The sequence below is a fragment of the Phytophthora infestans genome, genomic scaffold (assembly GCF_000142945.1).
Source record: "Phytophthora infestans T30-4 supercont1.14 genomic scaffold, whole genome shotgun sequence".
Taxonomy (NCBI): domain Eukaryota; phylum Oomycota; class Peronosporomycetes; order Peronosporales; family Peronosporaceae; genus Phytophthora; species Phytophthora infestans.
This window is the reverse complement of record NW_003303745.1, coordinates 2,590,431-2,607,874: the sequence shown is the minus strand read 5'-3', so window position 1 is coordinate 2,607,874 and position 17,444 is coordinate 2,590,431. Positions and strand designations below refer to the sequence as shown.

Genomic DNA, 17,444 nt, shown 5'->3' with positions numbered 1-17,444 from the left:
TTCCACCCTGATTTAACTTGAGCTGGCTGACCCAAGTTCGTTCACTATTCGTGATTATAGTGCTTCTTTGCAAACCGCGGTCATGTACTGTACAGACCTTCAGTCAAGGTCCTGACAGAAGTGTCGACACTTACGCCTCTGTTAATAGTGCGGTCGCGTTCTCGGCGACGACGAACTCCCAAAGCTGCTGCAGCTGCAAGCCCTCCTTCTCAGTCACGGGCCAGCGCATGAATACGCCCGGTTTCCCCCAAGACGCATCGACTCTGACGGTCTGACCGGGTGCAAATTCCTCTCCACTCCACAAGTGCTTGTACGCGAAGGCCGTCGAGTTGACCGTTGTGCCCTGGCTGTCGACTTGAAGTAGAGGAAGGTACATGTACACCTCAACGCTCGAAGCTGACAGATCGTAGACGGGGGCCACGTACAGAGCCTCGCCCAGCCAGCGATGACGGCACGCGCGACTGAGTCGTTTGATGAGTACACCATTGGGTGGCGAACAAGAGGCCAGTCGTTCATCTGGTACTCGTCCAGCAACGGCAACCGGTACGGGTTGAGGCTTCGGAACAGACGAGCATTGAAGGCCTGGGCGTTCATCTGCGGAATGTTACCTTCATGAGTGCGGAAGGCCGTGCCGCTGAACGCGCCGAGCTCCCCCCAACGACCCAGCAGCGCAGTGTTACGAGTGATACTTCCCACCGTGGCCGATGTGTTCGTGTAGCCACCGATGTCAGAGTGAGTCCCGAAGCACCGACATGAAGAGTGCTGCTAATGACAGCGCGCATTCCATCAGAGATATTCGTCAATGTTCTGGTCACCAACCCAGAACAGGTTCGCGTGTTTGGCTGAAAAGGTGCCGGCGCTGCGATGGTGTCGTTTTGGAATCCCAATTCAGTCATGACATCGCGGAGTAGTGTTGCCCAGAGGGTCGGATAGTCATTATGGAAGACGCGTGGATCGATCGTATCGGATACACCGGATAGGCTCACCGAGTCGTCCACGGAAAGATACTCACCGCAATCCTGCATCATACCGGAGATTGGCACCGAGTAGTATTGCTTCTTCACCAACTTCTTTAACCAATCGATCGTTGACTGGATCGACAGATCCAACAAGCCAGCATCGACCCAGGCCCACTCATAATGGTCCACGCACTACCATCGCCGGCTGTGCATTGGCAACGAAGCGTCCCTCACTGACTGCGATCTCGTAGAAACTCGTGTTGTATCCCGTGCTCTTCGTGCTCACGTTAGTCAGGAACGTGTTGATGTAGCTCATGGTACGCACACCAGACGTAGATTGCAGGTGGGGCACCCACCTAGCCCACGTCGGATACAGCGTCATGTCAGGCTCCCAGTTCCACCACAATCGGTGGAGCGAGACGCCATACGCACCCGTCTGAAGTCGCGTCCCGGGCCAGTTCTGTAGCCACACGCTCATGAGTGGCATATTCGCGCTAAGATCATTCTGAACGACTTCCTCCACGAAGTCCTGCCCGCCCAGGATCGCTCCGTCATGAGACCAATCCGGTGACTCCGGCTGACGTCCAGTGACTTTCGCTAATGCGTTCGTCGCCTCCAGCAACGGGTTACTCTTGGCGGCACGGCCATCCAGCCATCTTCATGTAGACTGGAGCTATCATACACGATCTCCACGGTTGTAGTTGAGCCTGTAACGTGGCCACCCTCCGTGATGTTCCCGGCGAGATATCAAGCCGCAGTATCCTCGAACGCTGAGGTGGTGTTGCTCGCATGATCAAAGAGAGCATACTTGGTCCCGTCCAGAACGACCCAGCGGCCGTGCGAGGTCGTAAGAGAGCCTACATCAGTATATGTCGTGAGTAGTGAGCCACCATCGAAGGCACCCGAGATTGAGGCATTCTCGTTGAAGTACGTGGTGACGGGCTCCTCGCCGCGGCCGACGCCACCTTCACGAGCACGCGTCAACCGCGGAGGTTTCCAATGCCGGTTTGCTCGCCCAGGCCGAAGAAGGCTTTGTCCTGTGGCGACTCATACGCCATGTACACGTTTGTGACGCTGTCTCCGACGACACTTGCATTAAAATAGCGGTTAGGAGTCATCAGCACTCAACGATAGTAGTAGTGCAAATGATAACGTCCAGTCCCAGCAAGCATCTCCGAATGTGCCGCTAATGTCCACGCGATCGGAGCTAGAGGACGTCACACTGGAGATGGTAGCAGTCTGACAGGAAGCTCTCACATTCTCGCTGCTCAGCTAAAAGTTTCCAGACGCCGGCGTGATCGTTGTGATATGAAGGCGCGGTCCTGTGCAGCTACAGCAAATGCAATGCACAGTCAGAACAAAACCAATGGCATTAATCATTCGAGACTTACATTTCCAGACTTGATCTCCGACACCATTAACAATTGTTACAGAGGACGCGTCCGTGTCGACAGTAACAGTAAAGGGCCCCAGAGCGTAGTCTGCGGTGGTGGCTCTGGCCTGCGACATGCTCGCGCCTGCGATGGCTACCACAGCTAGCGCAGACGCTAAACGCGGGAGATTGCGATGGCCTGCGGTTTCTTCTTACGAATTTGCTACCACGGGCAAATGGGAGAATGGAGATCGCACCCTCGGCATCCAACCAAGCGGGTGACATTAACCACTTAACTTGAAGTTCCCCACCGAGAAACAAAAGTACGACCCCCCCCCCCCCAATGATGCCACGCTACATCAAGCGAGCACACCAAAGGCAAGTACTGTAGCGTAGTCCTGTACTGTAGTTCTATGGATCGAAAGCACCCAGGGATGTATTAACGCCGAGCTAATGGCCGCCGTTACTATTACATACTGTACTAGGACGGCGTTTTCATCAACAGTACAGCTTCGTACCGACGATGTCAGTTAACGTTAGCATCTGCAGTATTTCAAAGTATCTTCTACTACCTGAAGTAGTATTACCAGAGGCACCAAAGAATGCCATTGTGCTGCATCTCAAGTGGATCTTTGCAATGACATTCCTTCCCAGCTCGATCCTCCAGTGGAGGATCGAACTGGGTCGTTGGTGGAGCCTGAGGCTCCACCAGCGACCTTGATGTCACACACAATCGCCACACAACTGAGGTGGTGCCATCTGATTGGCCCTTTTCGCGCTCTCCCCCCAGTTCAACTCGGTCTTAGAGCAGCTCCAATACGTGCAGCATGGACTTCTTGCGTCAGCTGGCCGCCGACCTGCACGCGCTGCGGGCGGAGGCCAAGCGCAAGTATCCTGTGGTGAAGGAGGCTGTAGATCGCGCGCTGGAGGCACTACCAGCTCTGCAGCAGCAGTACGCGGCGCTACTGCGTGTGGAGGGACGCGCACCCGGTCCGGGTCACAGCCTGTTCCAAAGCGAGAGCGTTCTGCGGCCCTTCCTGCTGGCCTGCAACCACACAAACGCGTCGCACAAGATCCTGGTGCTAGCGCTGTCCAGTATCCAGCGTCTCGTCAGCTGGGATGCCATCGAACCTGCCAGCGTCGGCAGCATCCTGCGCGTCCTGCAGATCCAGGCCGAGAAAAACACACACGCGGATGTGCAGGTCAAGCTGCTACAGACGCTCTTGCAACTCATGACGCTGGCGTATGAAGAGAAGGCAAAGAAGCAAGTAAGAACGGCGCAGGACGGCCAGACTCCGACCCCAGCGCCAGGTCAGGACGGGTTTATTTTTGAGATGATTATTAGTTTAGCTGGGTTTAATCCGTCGCAACTGTGGGTTTTAAAATTGCAGACAGCGAGCTCGTGGGCAATGAGGATATGGTCATGCAGGCCGTGTGGATCTGTATCCACCTGCACGCTTCGAGCAGCAGTGCCAGCTCCATGGTGGGCAACACAGCGGCCATGACGATCCGGCAGTTGGTGTCGCTGGCATTTGGGAAAGTGGATTCCAGTCCAGAGGCCAAACACGTTGGGGTTTTATTGTTCCAGGAGTTGTGCTTTATGAGCCGAGAGGAGAACGGTATGTGGCTGAAACGCACAACTGTGTCGCCCATGAGTGCTGCTCTGGGCGTGGAGCTGCTGGAGACGGTGCTAGCGTCCCACTATGGGTTGTTTCGCCTGGATATCGAGTTTAAGGCAGTGCTAAAGCAGCAAATGACCCCGTTGGTGCAGTCAGTGTTGGAGATGGGCTGCAACGACAAGCACGGCGGCTCTGTAGGCTCAGGGATCATGGGACCGACCAACTCGTCCATCACCAGCAGCAACACGAACGGCGCTATTGGTCCGTTCTTCCCGTTGCTAGTACGCGGCATGCGACTGGCTAGCACACTGCTTTGCCACTTTGCGGACTGTCTGGATAAAGAGTGCGCTCTGATCTTGCACGCGCTGCTGGAGATCATCGCGACGGGGACCTACTCTACCCCGGATGCGTCAAAATCTCCGCCGACACCGTCGAAATCCCCGGATTCGAAATTTCACGCTGCGAACGCAATTGCAAATTTTAAAGAAGCCAAGAATTTCCTGACGCATTCGAGCTCGACAAGCGCAAGTGCGTCCAATCCAACCAGCGGGTCTGGAGGTGTGAATTTCGTCACGTGGCCTGTGTTATTGTCGCTGGAAGTGCTCAATCGCGTGTGTCTAGAGCCCGACATGGTGGCTGCTATGGTGAGTTACCCGGATGGCGTGTTGGTTGCCATCACGCGCACGACGTCGTCGGTGATCCTGACGTCACCGCCATCGGATTTCAGACCCCAAGGCCCCGACGGAGCCACGCCGCGCTCAGGACTTGAGCTGCTGAATGAACAAGAGACGCCCGTGCTGCAGCAGTTTTTCATGGCTGTCCGCGTGGCTGCTTCGTGCCAATGCAACATGGCTGCTTCTGTCTTTGAGCTGTCGAGATCCACCGACAATGAAGAGATCTGCGAGAAGCTGGCCAAGGCTTGCGTTGCCGTGGTGGCGCCTGCTGTCATTCAGTCGATGAATTGCGTGATGCGGCACTGTCGCGAAGTGGATCTGGTCACGATGTCGCTCAAGTCGTACCACGTCTTGGCCACCGTGGCGTCGCGTCTTCGAGCGAATATGCAGAGCCAGAAGGCGAGAGAAACGTGGTGCAAGCAAATGGACGAAGTGGTGCTGACTTGTCTACGTGCGCTCTGCGGGTTCTCATTCCCGCTGCCAGACGGAATCCGAGGCAACTCGAAGGGATCGATATCCACCACGGGGTCTGGGAGCAGTGCGTCTGGGGATTATCCGGATGAAGCAACGACGGACGACGGAGAAAGCTGTCTTGTGGTAATCAGTTGGCGAGAAGTGCACGCGATGAAGGCGCTTTTCGGTGCTGCACACGTCATGGAGGAAGAACTGTCGCAGAGGGGGTGGTGTGTGCTGCTGGAAGGCTTCGAGATAATCGTGGGACTCACAGACCCCAAGCTGAAAAACGGCCAGCAGAAGCTCCCGACCAAAAATTATCGGATCAGCGCCTTCCGGATGGAAAATGAAGACGTGGAGCAGCAGCTCGTGATGCTCAGTAACTCGATCGTGGATTTCTTCCGTGATGCGCTCACGCTGAGTAGTGTGGCGCTACGTAAACTGCTTGCTGCTGTTCGAAGAGTGTCGTGGGAACAAGTGGGTCTCCCCGTGCCTAACCGAGACGCAGACTCTACGCCTGACTCCACTGGCTCAGCTGACGATTGGACGTTGGTGGACGATGGAGACACGTCCAGTCCTGCCGGCAATCACCACATGAGGATTTACCAGAGCTATTTGGGTGTGGGGCTCACTGGATCGGGCACCTTCATGCCATGTTTCGCGCTACGAATGCTCACTCAGCTGGCGTCAAGCAGTAGACGGTGCTTCGAAGAGGTGATGCGGGAACTCGTCCTCATGAGCACGTTCGTGCCCCAGGCCCCACTCACGGCAGCGCAGTTCCCCCAACTGAACCAGTTCCAAGTCTTCACGACGGAGAGTATCCTGCTACTCATGCAGAACGCCCTGCAAAATGTTGTCAACAGCTTGTCACCTACTGCGAAGCCCTCGGTGGAAGCTCTCGACGCCGCCAGACACGAGGAAGGTCCTGTGTCTCCGCACGTGTTCGATCAGCAAGAATTGTTTGTACCGCTGCTGAAGCTCGCGCGATCAGATATGAGAGATCGCACATTGACCGGCATGCTGGAAATGCTCAACGCCTGTGGCCACCTGATCAGCGCCGGATGGCCGTTGATACTGTCAGCAGTTCAGGAAGCGTGCGAGATCGGAGACGGCAAGACGCAAGTGCTGGCTTTCAAGTGTTTGCGACTCATTGTAGACGACCTGGTGGTGTCCATACCGAGCAGTTATCTTCCCGACTGCATCAAGTGCATTGGACGCTTTGGAAGCTACGCCAACGACGTCAACATTAGTCTTACAGCGGTGAATGAACTGTGGAGTGTGGCCGATGTGATTGGGAAGCAGAAGACGCCACAGGAGAGCGACCTTAGCAAGCGGAAGCAGGGTCAGTGGGGGTGCATCTTCTCCGAGTTCAGCTCCGTGGCGTTGAATGACCGCGCCGAAGTGCGGAACAGCGCCATCAACACTCTGTTCGGCACTGCAGTGACGTACGGCGCTCAATTCGAGCTGAACGAGTGGCAGCTGTTCATCAACTCGACTGTATTGCCACTAGCAGCCAAGCTGTGCGAGACTCAGAGACGGAGGAGCTCTCGTTCATTGGAGAAGGAAACGCCCAAGAACTCGGCCAACTACATGCTGCACCACTCACGCGATAACGCTGAAAAGCAGTGGAATGAGTCGCGAGTTCTCATGTTGACGGGAATCAGTCGCGTGCTGGAGACCAACTGGCATTATCTGCTACAACACACGTCGTGGTTCGCTTCGATTTGGCGCGAGTTGCTGCAGCACGTAGCACTGAATACTGCGTTTGGGATGCCCAAGGAGGTGGTGCTGGCTGCTGTCAAGACGCTGCAAACGCTGCTTCAAGTGTCTTCAGCCGGGGACTTTGACCACATCGCACAGTCGCAACCTGTTCGTGCAGGTGTTGGGATGAGGGTAGTGGGAGGAGCTCTCGTGTCTTCAGCTGCGTTCACTGCTACTGGACTGACTCCCCCGAGCTTGAGACGGGCGGCGTCTGCCCCGGTGTATCGAGATCCTGCGCTGTGGGAGGAAGCATTCAGCCAGCTACTGCGTCTGTGCGACGAGAGGCAGGTTGCAGCGGAGAAGGACGATCACCCAGCGCTTCCCTGGAAGGAAGACGAGGAACAGGAGATCGCCAGTGCTGTGGTGTCGGTGCTGGTGGCTTTGTATATCCAGGCGAAAGAGTACGAGTTCAAGGACGTGAGGAATGTGGAGAAGATGCTGGATCTGTTCGCGTTGCTGGTTTCTCGTCACGTGCTTGGCTCGCCTGCTGTTGGCAAGGGAGCGGTGACCAAGGCGATCACGAATATCACAACGAACAGCTTGCAGTCGCGTGTTTTAAACGCGTTCGAAGAGTGCGGCTCGTTCGTGTCCCACCCAGAGGTGCACGCAAAAATGCTGGACCAACTTGTAGGCTACGTGACCCAGTCGTCGACCCAAGGACTTCGTCTTCTTCACTCGTCACGCGCTAACGTCCCTGGCCAAGCTGTACGCGAGCGTCTCGAAGGAGGCGCGGGAGAAGCGATTCTTGTCGGTTCTCTTCTGTATCCAGCCCTTCTTGAAGTTCGATGGCGGTGTTACCACGCCCGAATGTAGCTCTGAGAAGCCGATGACTGCGGCTCAGAAGGCAGCGACGCAGCTGTGGAAACATGCGCTGCGGGTGCTGCTGGTTGTGATCTCCAGTGGACTGGTGGCTGTGCGACTGGCTGAAGCGTGTTGGAGGCCGTTGCTGGAGACGATCGCGGGCTTTGTGCAGCCAAATGGAGGCAAGTTCCCGTCGTGCGTGCAGTCCGAGGAGGACGAAGTGTTGGTGCTGAGTGTGCTGGAGTGTGTGGTGGACAGCACGATCGCATTGCTCAGTGACGGCAGCGACCTCAAGTCTCATGTCGGACAGCAGTACCAAGCGTTCATTGGGGACCTGATCGCACTGCTGTGCTCGGGCGTGGACGCCGTGGAGCACAACAAGGGGATGATACGGTGCTGCGTGCGTCAGTTGACCACCATGTGCATTCAGATGGCAGACGAAGAGCTGGCGGCGTTCGCGCGGGCTCGATTGGTGGCGTGCTGCAACACGGCATTAGAGCGATTCGCTGAATTAGATCCAAGGTTAAGCTCACCAACGGATACGACGATTGCGGCGAATTCAGGTGGCGATCTTCACGTTGTAGCAGCCCGCGAGAGAGTGGTGGTGCTGCTGACCAGCGCACTGGAGGTGGACATGCAGCCGCGCAGTATTATGGAGATGTATCCGGCACTGTGCGGCTGCATCTCGTCGTCCAATTTGGAAGTGCGACAACTCGTACAGCGATTGCTGCTGAGCGGAAGGCTGGCCGAATTCTGCTTAGAGCTCATGGATGCGTGGGGGCGTCAGTCTCGTTAGAATTAAAGCGCTGCGAAGTCCTCGGCGCCGCCTGTGTTGACAAATGAAAGTGAAACATGTGGAAAGTTTCCTATGATCAATCGTAGCAGGTCTCTCTCAGTTTTGCTAACTATTGGGCTATTCGCTTGCTCTCACAAGTCGAGACATTACGTCGCGATCCAGGCTTCTCAACACGCTTCTTGTATCTCTGCGGGAGACGGCGAATCGCCGTCAGCGATGCTTCTGAAGCAAAAGTAAAGTGGATGGCCTTCTGGGTTCAGTTTCGTTTTTGCTTCTTGCAATTCAGTAATTTATTTTGCAGTAAACATTTTTATTATTGTACTTCAGTACCGACTAATTACTGGCAAAAATAACAGTTAAGGGAAGTGGTCAATTCGAGGCCGGTTTTGCAGGTGCAATTTTCGGCAAGGCACTGCTTCGGACTCGAGCCTCGGAAGTCATAACTTTTGACAGTTTTGGAAACCTCCGGAATCCCTTTTTTTTTAAGGTGGTGATTGGCACATAATATGACAGTGCTGGTCGCTGTATTGTTACTTAAAGAAACCACTGGAATTGTGGCGGAGGTTCAATTAAAGGCCGGTATTAGACTTGTCTTGAGTATGTTCATTGGTACACCAGCATCAGGGCTAGGTCTACTAGAGCGGTGACTTTCGGTCGTACTTAAGGCATTATCATAGGCTACTAGGTTTGAGAGGTGATGCTATTTTGGAAAGGACTGCATTTCCAGAAGCACGCAGACACAGACAGCGCTCGAAATGTCGAGCGGGGCGCCGGCTCTGCTCGAGTCATCAGAGCTCCGCTGCCACCCGGAGAACCTCGTACGGCTGCTCATGCGTCATGGCTAGCGACTCTTACCTTTTGCTGAAGCCAAGACCTCCTGTGTGATGTAAAACTGCCCGGCAGGGTGGGGGTAACGCTGCCGGATTGACAGACGCACATATTTAACCAATTTGGTACGGCAATCTTTAGGTTCCACATACTTATGAGGTCGTACTGACAGTTGCTCTGTCTAAACTACTGTAGAACCTACAATATCACTACCAGTGTCAACGCTTGGCGACATCGAGGTCGTCTTCTTGCAAGGCTTAGCCCTTGAACTACTCGTGCTCGCGTGTTTGCGACCTTTAGCTCCCGATCTGGCGGTGAACGCTTCAATTTCCTGTAAGACCTCATGTGTCAAGAGACGTCCGCCGACGGAAACGCTGCTTCTGAAAAGCTGTTTCGTCCATATTAAAGACCCTCGAGCTGTCCAGTTTCAGCTCAATGATAAGCTTTGCCAGGGTGTTGAAAAGCGTAGTTAGGTCACCATGAACAACAAAGTTACGCTTTGTAGCAAGCGACTGGGCGGATCGCACGGTCAGCGCTGGATAGCGCTTTTTAAAGCCCTTGTACCAACCGTGGCCCACACGTTCGCCACAGCCCAGCAGGCCCACTTCCTGCGCCTTTCGTATGATCACGGCGCGCTCGACTGGGTGGCCAATGAGCTGTCGTCCTACCACCCAGTCGTATAGATGGTCCTCCGCTGCTTTCGGTAAGAGCGTTTTGGGCCCAGGCCGTCCGGCTTTCAGTGACTTGCCCTCCGCTAGTGCATGTAGCCACTTTCGAATAGTTCTCTCATGAACGCCAGTTACAGCGGCGACGTCAACCACTGTAGTGCCGGCTTGAACTTGAGCGATTGTTGCTTGTTTAAAGTCCACCGTGTAGGTAGGTGTCATCGAGCTGGTTTGGAAACGAAAGCTGCTTACAGTAGCGCTGCTTTCTGGCAGTGATCGCTCTCCCGCCAGCATTTCGCGCCTAATCTGTATAAATTTCTGTGAGTTTCGTACTTAGTTGTTTATCTACAAATGGCATGCTGGAAATCGTAATACACCGAATGCATTGGCTAATACCACACCGGCCTCGAATAGATCAACCGGCCTCGAATTGGAAGTTTCCCTTAAGAGATGGCAGTGAAAGAGCTAGCTCTTAAAAGTTAAAAAAAAAGCTGTGTTGCCCATTAGAAAACAAAAGAGTAGAAGAGAGTGGGCTCTTTAGCTCTTCACTCATTCACTACCATAGTTAACTCTCTCTTTCTCTACCGCCACGGTAATATACACTTCTTAATAATTCTTAGCTTGAGAGGTGCGTTTTTCATCCTCCAGTTTTATCCTGTCGAAAACTACTACGTAATGACGAGCGAAGCTACCTTTAGCTTTGCTCATTGAATTTTGCTTCCTACACACTTTTTTTTTAAAATGAAATGTATGCACAATGCAGTATGTTGACCTGTTTAACAACTTAATAAATGTTCTTACTCGATATCCCTCAATTCGAGTACCTCCAGATGGAACGAATTTAGTGCTCTGCGAATCCGACCATAACTTCTAGATTAAGGTTCTTTATGCCCTCTGTCCATGCTGAATGGGTAGTAGAGACGTATCACTATCTATGCAAGCTTTGATCAGAGTCAGAAAACGCGATGAGATGAAGAAAAGAGTAATTGAAGATGATGTTTCTGTCAGACTTTAACGGATTTGATGGTGGTTTGACATAATATGGAACGAGCACATTATATACAAAAATCAACTAGGACGCTCTACATGGCTACATCGAACCCAGCAGCACTAGCTAGTAGCAACAAACTTTGAGCGTCTCTGTTGTACAAATTGACTCGAATCGGCTCTGAAGTCTTCTCTGTCTCAGCCACATCATTGTTGTCAGTCGACAGGCTTGTCTTTTTTAACTGCTTCGTTGAAAGAAGCGACTTCTTGTGCGCTTTAGCTGCTTTAGCAGCTTTCTTTTCAGCTGCAAGTCGACCTTGTGCGGCCTTCTTCTCCAGTTGTTGGCTCTTTTTCTCTGTAGCAGCTTCTTCTCGTGCGACTCGCTTTCTGCAGCAGCTTCCTCTTAAGCGGCTTGCTTTAGTACGGTGGCTTCTTTTCGTGCAGCTTTCTTCTCTATTTGTTGGATCTTCTTCAAAGTTACTACTTTTTCTCTCAGCTTCTTTTGGATCTCTCTTTCTTTCGCTTTTTTCACCTTCGCAGCAGCTTTCTCTCTTCGAGCTTCCTCTGCTTTAAGAACCGAGGCTATCATCTCGTCTCGTGTCATGAGCACACCGCCTTCGACAAATGTTCGCTGTCGTTTTGAAATTGGCTGTGATGAGTGAGAGCGCGGAACAAGTTGTAATAGCTGCTGAAACCCCAAAAACGCTGCGTCGAGAGATTCAGGTGAGATGCCTTGACGGTTGAGGTGTCGCTCCTGTCGTTCTGTAAGAACTGGGGTTTGGACAAAAAAATTGATCGCTGGCATATCGGCTACTACAGGTTCGCTTCCAATTGTTTTTGTTGAGCATCACATTCACAGATAAAGGAAACATTCCGATGTTCTCGAAAGACTCTTGGCAGAACTCAGGACTAATAGCCCCAGTCCATTGTCTGGAGGCCCAATCGGGGAGGGTTTCGACATCTTCATTGCCTCCAACGTCTTCTTGGTCGCGCAGACTAGTGAATGAAGACGCAAAATTCATTGGCTCAACAAAACCTGCCCACGCCATGCTAACGAGGCGAACAAGGTCGTGCTTCGTGGGCTGTGGACGTCCAAACATGATGGGGAAATTACTCAGCAGAGTCTCGTAGACCCGCTTCAAGACGGAGAAAATTTTGTTGTCCAATGGCTGTGTGAAGTGACTGGTGTGCGACGGTAGAACGAAGAGTTTAATATTGTGCGCCTTCGCGTAGTTTAGCACCACACCACTGATGTGTGAGAAGTGGCCCATCCAGAATTAATAAAACCGGCCGCTGTACGTTCTTCTTTGTCATCTCCTTGTCGAAAAACTTCAACCAGTGCAAGAACAAGAACCCGTTGATATTCGAGGACTGGGACATGGAGCAGACAGCTCCATCAACGGCTCCTTTCATTCACTCTAGCTGCCTGTTAATTCCCGGGAATATGAACATCGGAGATATGTGGTCGCCCGCAGCGCTCACACAGGCCATGGCTGACATGTTCCCGCGATCATTGGACCGCACAACGTTAGCTCGCATGAACTTGGAGCAGATCACACGGGGTGGAGCTCTGCCTTGTGGGCAAAACCCCGTTTCGTCACAGTTCCAGACTTGAGCAGCACTTAGTACTTCCATAGCCTCTTGCAAGTTAATGTAGTATGAATGAATGCGCTCCTTTGTCGACATTTTGAAGCGCTTGACGTCCAGGATTTGAGCCTTTTTTGCGAGCTAGCCGGTCGCTGTGACGATCAACAAAGCGCGTAGGCCACCTAGAAGAAGGAAAGAACTTGGGCATGGCCTTTCATGCCTTTGTGGCTATCTGTCGTGCAAGAATGCGCAGCTCCCCGTCCGTCATGCACACACCCAGCTTTGAACGGTACATAATCACTTGGGCAATACCCTCTTCTTCGTGGATTGACAGGGTAGTCTTGCGCCCGGACTGCCCTTCAGCGTTAACGCCCTTTTTCAACCGCCGATGTAGACTTGTTTTGGACACACCAAACGAGAAGGCTGCTCACCCGAGAGAACCACCTTCTTCCTTCACCAAGTGCATAGCCCCGGCAAAGCACGCGGCTCGACTCTCCCGATGTTCATTTTGCTTAGTCGGCTTGGTAACCATGAGGCTTGGACTGTGCTTGGTGAGATCGATTTTTAAAATGGTAGTTTTCCCTTAGTTTTTGGTTGTTTTGGTCGGGGTAAAAGGGAGGGGAAGGCCCTTGATTCCTCTTCCATAACAGAGCGACTTTAAATATTGCCGCCAAGTTGCTACAGCAACATCTACGTTCAAAAACAACATCTAAAATAACACTTGTATCGTTCCACATTGTGTTCAATTCCACATTGTGTCAGCTGGGGATACTCTTGCTTTAATAGGTACCCTCAACTCTACCGTGCCAAAGCGATATTTTTTGTTTTGCAATAAGAGATTAAGATACTGAAGAAACGCTAACAAAATTTGAGTCATTGCCCAGATACTCGAGATATCGATAAGCAGACGGGCTAGGTAAAATTTAAATAGCGGATATGATGTGTTTAATAAGACATTAGTCCTCGATAACAGAATCTAGGATACCAACCATATGGGGTAAAACAGCCGGCTCTGTCCTTTTGAACTGCTTTTTCGATCAATTGTTAGATGACCACTACAAGAGCCTAAACACTTCCGTGTGAGCACCAGTGTTTAATTTTTAGACTGCTACCTACGAAAACAACTCTCACTAAATTATTATCACGGTACGTCCGTATCAGGTTGGCTACGAAACTAATTGGTTCAGTACTCTTGACTGTTTTCTGAAGATTCGTCTCCAGACGAAGCCCCAGCAGCCAGACGTGACGCAGTTATGCGGCGGCGCCTTCTTTCTCTTGCTCGAATATTTGATGCGATTCTATATTGATGCCTCTCCCTTCCGATTGCATACATTCGCCTCAAATAGTCAGTGTAGTTCGTGCTGTCATCTGCACGCAAAGGGTGCGCTCGCACGTGCATGTTAGTCAGAGCGACGCAAGCTCGGAAGTACATCTCGTTGTTTTTCTCTTGCCATCTGAACTTGTCAGAGTATAATGTCCAAAGAGTGCACAATCGGCCAAAATAATTCTCCACTATCACACAATCGGAAGAGATGTCGACATTCTCGGCTTCTTGTTGTGGTGTTAGTGGTGTTGACGGGTGGCGACGCGTCGGGATGATGACCCTCATGGTCTCGGCTAGGCCCTGATACCCCTTATCTGCCAAAAATACCCAAGACCCAGGAAACAGTTCACGGAGAGGTTCGTTATCCGGCATGCTTTCATCATCGGAAGTCTTCGCCACAGCAGCAGCCACCGGGGGCAGTAGAAGATGAGATAGAGACAGATCGATGAAACGAGTTGGCGCGATGCGTGAGACTTCTTCAGTGTGTGGTTAATTCCTCAATGAAAGTAGTGTGTACTTGAGAAGCTGTGCATACAGACAATAGCTTAGTCCGCACGACGAAGCTGTGTATGCTAAGTTTGCACAGAGAAATGAACATATACTGCTCTTAGAATAGGACCTTGAGATCACTCCCATAAGACCAGCTTTAGAAATATTTCTATACTGCTATCAGCTCCCGCCTGATATCCAACGTAGTGGTCTGATTCTAACACGGAGGACAATTAAATGCGGGTATTATAGCAAAAGTAAAGCGGCAGAGACGTCTCGTGAGTAGTCATTCATCACTTTAAAAATTGCATTGGGGCAATATACTCTGCCGATTTCTGTTGGAGAGCAATTACGTTGCACTACGCATACAGCGTCCCCTGCGAGCAAGTTGGACGCATCTTTAGAGTGTCTGGACGAACCGTTCGCCGTTGGTACAAGTGCTTCAAGTCGAGCGGCCACGTTTTTCCAGATAATAGTGGAAAGAAGAAGACCTACAGCTCGCAGTTATTAGCATTTGTAGGGCGGTACGTAAAGGACCATCCTTGTTTTTAAATTGAAGAGCTTCAGGGGAGCTACGTGCACGTTTCGGCTCTGATTGTGCCGGTCTGTCTGCATCAAGTATAATTTGGCTTCTAAAGTTTATCTCGGACTAAGCAGGAAAGTAATCGAGTGGAGAGCGCGAGAAGCAGCTCCATGGGAGATTGAGGCGTTCAAGGCAAAGATGAATTGCTGGTACAGATATCCAGAACAACTTTTGTTTGTTGACGAAACGTCTAAGAATGGGATTGATAGTATGCGACGGTATGCCTGGACAAAACAACGAGAGGGCAATTGTTCGTACACCATTTTCCCGCGGAGAAATAATATCTATCCTTGCGGCGTGTGATGCTAGCGGGTTCGTGGACTGGTGTGCAACTCGGGGTACATTTAGCCGCGTGGGGTTCCATCGAGCTTTTGTCTATGCAGTCCTGCCGAAGCTGAACCCCTGGCCTCCACCGCGGTTCGTTGATGTGCTGAACAACGCATGTATACACATGTATCAGGAGTTCGAAGATGCTGTTCACCCGGTAGGGGCCATTCTACTGTTCCTATCGCCCTACTGTCCGCAATTTAACCCCATCGAGGTCATGTTTGGACAGTCAAAGCGATGGCTAGTACGACACTCTAATCTAGCGTTTCTGCTGTACCCTGAGATTGTGCTGAAAGTGGCTATGCACCAGTGCCTCAAGCACGACGAGGTGGGTATGAACTTGTTTCGACATTGTGGTTACGTCAATTCGGGACTACGCGAAGAAGTGTTTGCCCTCTATATTGAAGTTAATCCGCGAGGAGGCTGAAGGGAGGAGGGAGGGGTAGGCGGGAGGTAGATTTCCACGAGCGAAGCGAGAAAAAAAGGTATTGATTAGACATCGGTCCTCCATTTCTCTAGTCGCTCAAATGGTCTACGTCTTCCATGCCCACATCAGGTTATGAGGGTGGCTGAAAGTGCGAAACCATACCTTCTGTGATAAGGCTGTAGTTTGGTAGCCCGAGCAGCGTTCGAAGCTCGCTGACATTAACTGCTAGCTGCATGTCCCTCGATCCGTTTAGCTCCATTGTTAGCGTACCTAAAACGCTATCTGCACCCCGATCTTCTTGATGTGAGGTACTCATTGTGTCCAAATGCTGCATCTTTCGGAACGGAGCGCTCTCCAGTATACTAACACTGGCATCACCGGGCTGACGGGCTTGACTTATTGCCCAATGGGTACGGGCGATATCGCCAACACGAGCATCTGGCCTTTCAGCCAGATAGGTATCGATGGCCTCAGTGGTCTCGGCAATGCGAGCTGGAGTGGCACGACGAATGCCGTGTCGTGCTTCTTTAGCTGCGTACATCAACACGTGCACAACAAACGGACCATCGTCTTCTGCTTGTGGTCGTTGGCTCTAGCCTTGGCCAGTATTTTAAGCCAAATTTCGCTAGTTAGCGCCACGAACTGCGCTTGTTTTGCATGTTGACTTGGCTTCTAGTATAGCTTCTTGTCGGACCGAGTCGTCTTCGTAGAGTAGTTTGCCAAAGCCAACTTTACCCTCTCGTCTACAAAAGCGTACACTTGCTCAAAGCCATCTTGTTCTTCATCAAACTCGAAGTCGGAATTTTTTAACGGGCACACTTGTTCTACTACTGTGGCCTAGCTCGCCCACCTTAGCTGCAACACAAGCCCTTGTCTTCTCCATTGAAGTTTTTTTATACTTTGCTTAACTTGGAATGTCCAGCCGTGCATGGGCCTTCCAAGAAATATGTATTTATTTGAACGTCTCAATCTATTATAAACGGACTCTAATTCAGACGTGTGGATCCTAAAAGTATCTGAAAATCCGTTTATATATAGCAATCGCGTTTATTAACACCTTATGGAATGGACATCTTGATTGGTTATCACAATACCTAATCATTTTGAAAAGGATATAAGGAGCACAAAAAATATGTTAATATTTTTATCACGAATAATAATATAATAAAAATATTTTATTCTGTAGCCATGTCGCACCTCACTGGGTAATTGTAGAAAGAGTACTATCAAATGCAATAATGTACTGCTCGCTCATCGCTTTACAGAGGAATGTACTGTTTTTGGTACGCGAGGCCAAAATAAATCCTTCGAATATTTTTATACCATCACTGGTGAGAGCGGCAAACGAGGGGGGGGGGCTATGTCATATAGTGTACGTGCTTGCCTACAGGTTTTTCGATAAGGACTTCGCGAAGGCTGAGATAGAAAAAATGGCGCTTAGTGAAGAGGGATGATAAATTGGATTCAAGCAGGATCGTAACTAGCGCGGCCATAGTATCTGCAGCCGTCAGAACAAGCACTAGAAAGGCAAAACGTGTATGTCCAGAATCGCTAAAAGCCACGTGTATCTGGATCCAGCGTGACAGAGGTTCGAGGCGTTTTTGGTTGTCAACTTCTTAACTTGATACTCAGCAAATCGACACCCTTGCAATGCAATCTTTTTCAGCAGGTGATCCGTAGTTACGGCATCGCCAAATCCTCCCCAAAGAGTACAGCAGATCTCGGAGTTGGTACTGTCGGCAAGTGTTATTTTCCGGCTACGAGCACCACCACGGACGGATTTGGGCAGCCC

At 51.4% G+C, this 17,444-nt stretch overlaps 2 protein-coding genes across 2 annotated transcripts; one reads left to right on the top strand and one right to left on the bottom strand.

Annotated features, from left to right (window-relative positions):
* Positions 1–130: 130 nt before the first annotated feature.
* Positions 131–2,468, bottom strand: PITG_09361 (glycosyl hydrolase, putative; the record flags this gene model as incomplete). The annotated part of the gene is made up of 6 exons (XM_002903584.1): positions 131–354; positions 426–765; positions 987–1,058; positions 1,153–1,615; positions 1,768–1,924; positions 2,351–2,468. 6 exons carry the CDS (start codon positions 2,466–2,468, stop codon positions 131–133), a joined length of 1,374 nt encoding a protein of 457 aa, XP_002903630.1.
* A 690-nt stretch (positions 2,469–3,158) lies between these two features.
* PITG_09360 (uncharacterized protein) lies at positions 3,159–8,435 on the top strand (the record flags this gene model as incomplete). Its single annotated transcript, XM_002903583.1, has 5 exons — positions 3,159–3,599; positions 3,731–6,990; positions 7,039–7,482; positions 7,553–8,161; positions 8,237–8,435. 5 exons carry the CDS (start codon positions 3,159–3,161, stop codon positions 8,433–8,435), a joined length of 4,953 nt encoding a protein of 1,650 aa, XP_002903629.1.
* Between the last annotated feature and the right edge of the window lie 9,009 nt (positions 8,436–17,444).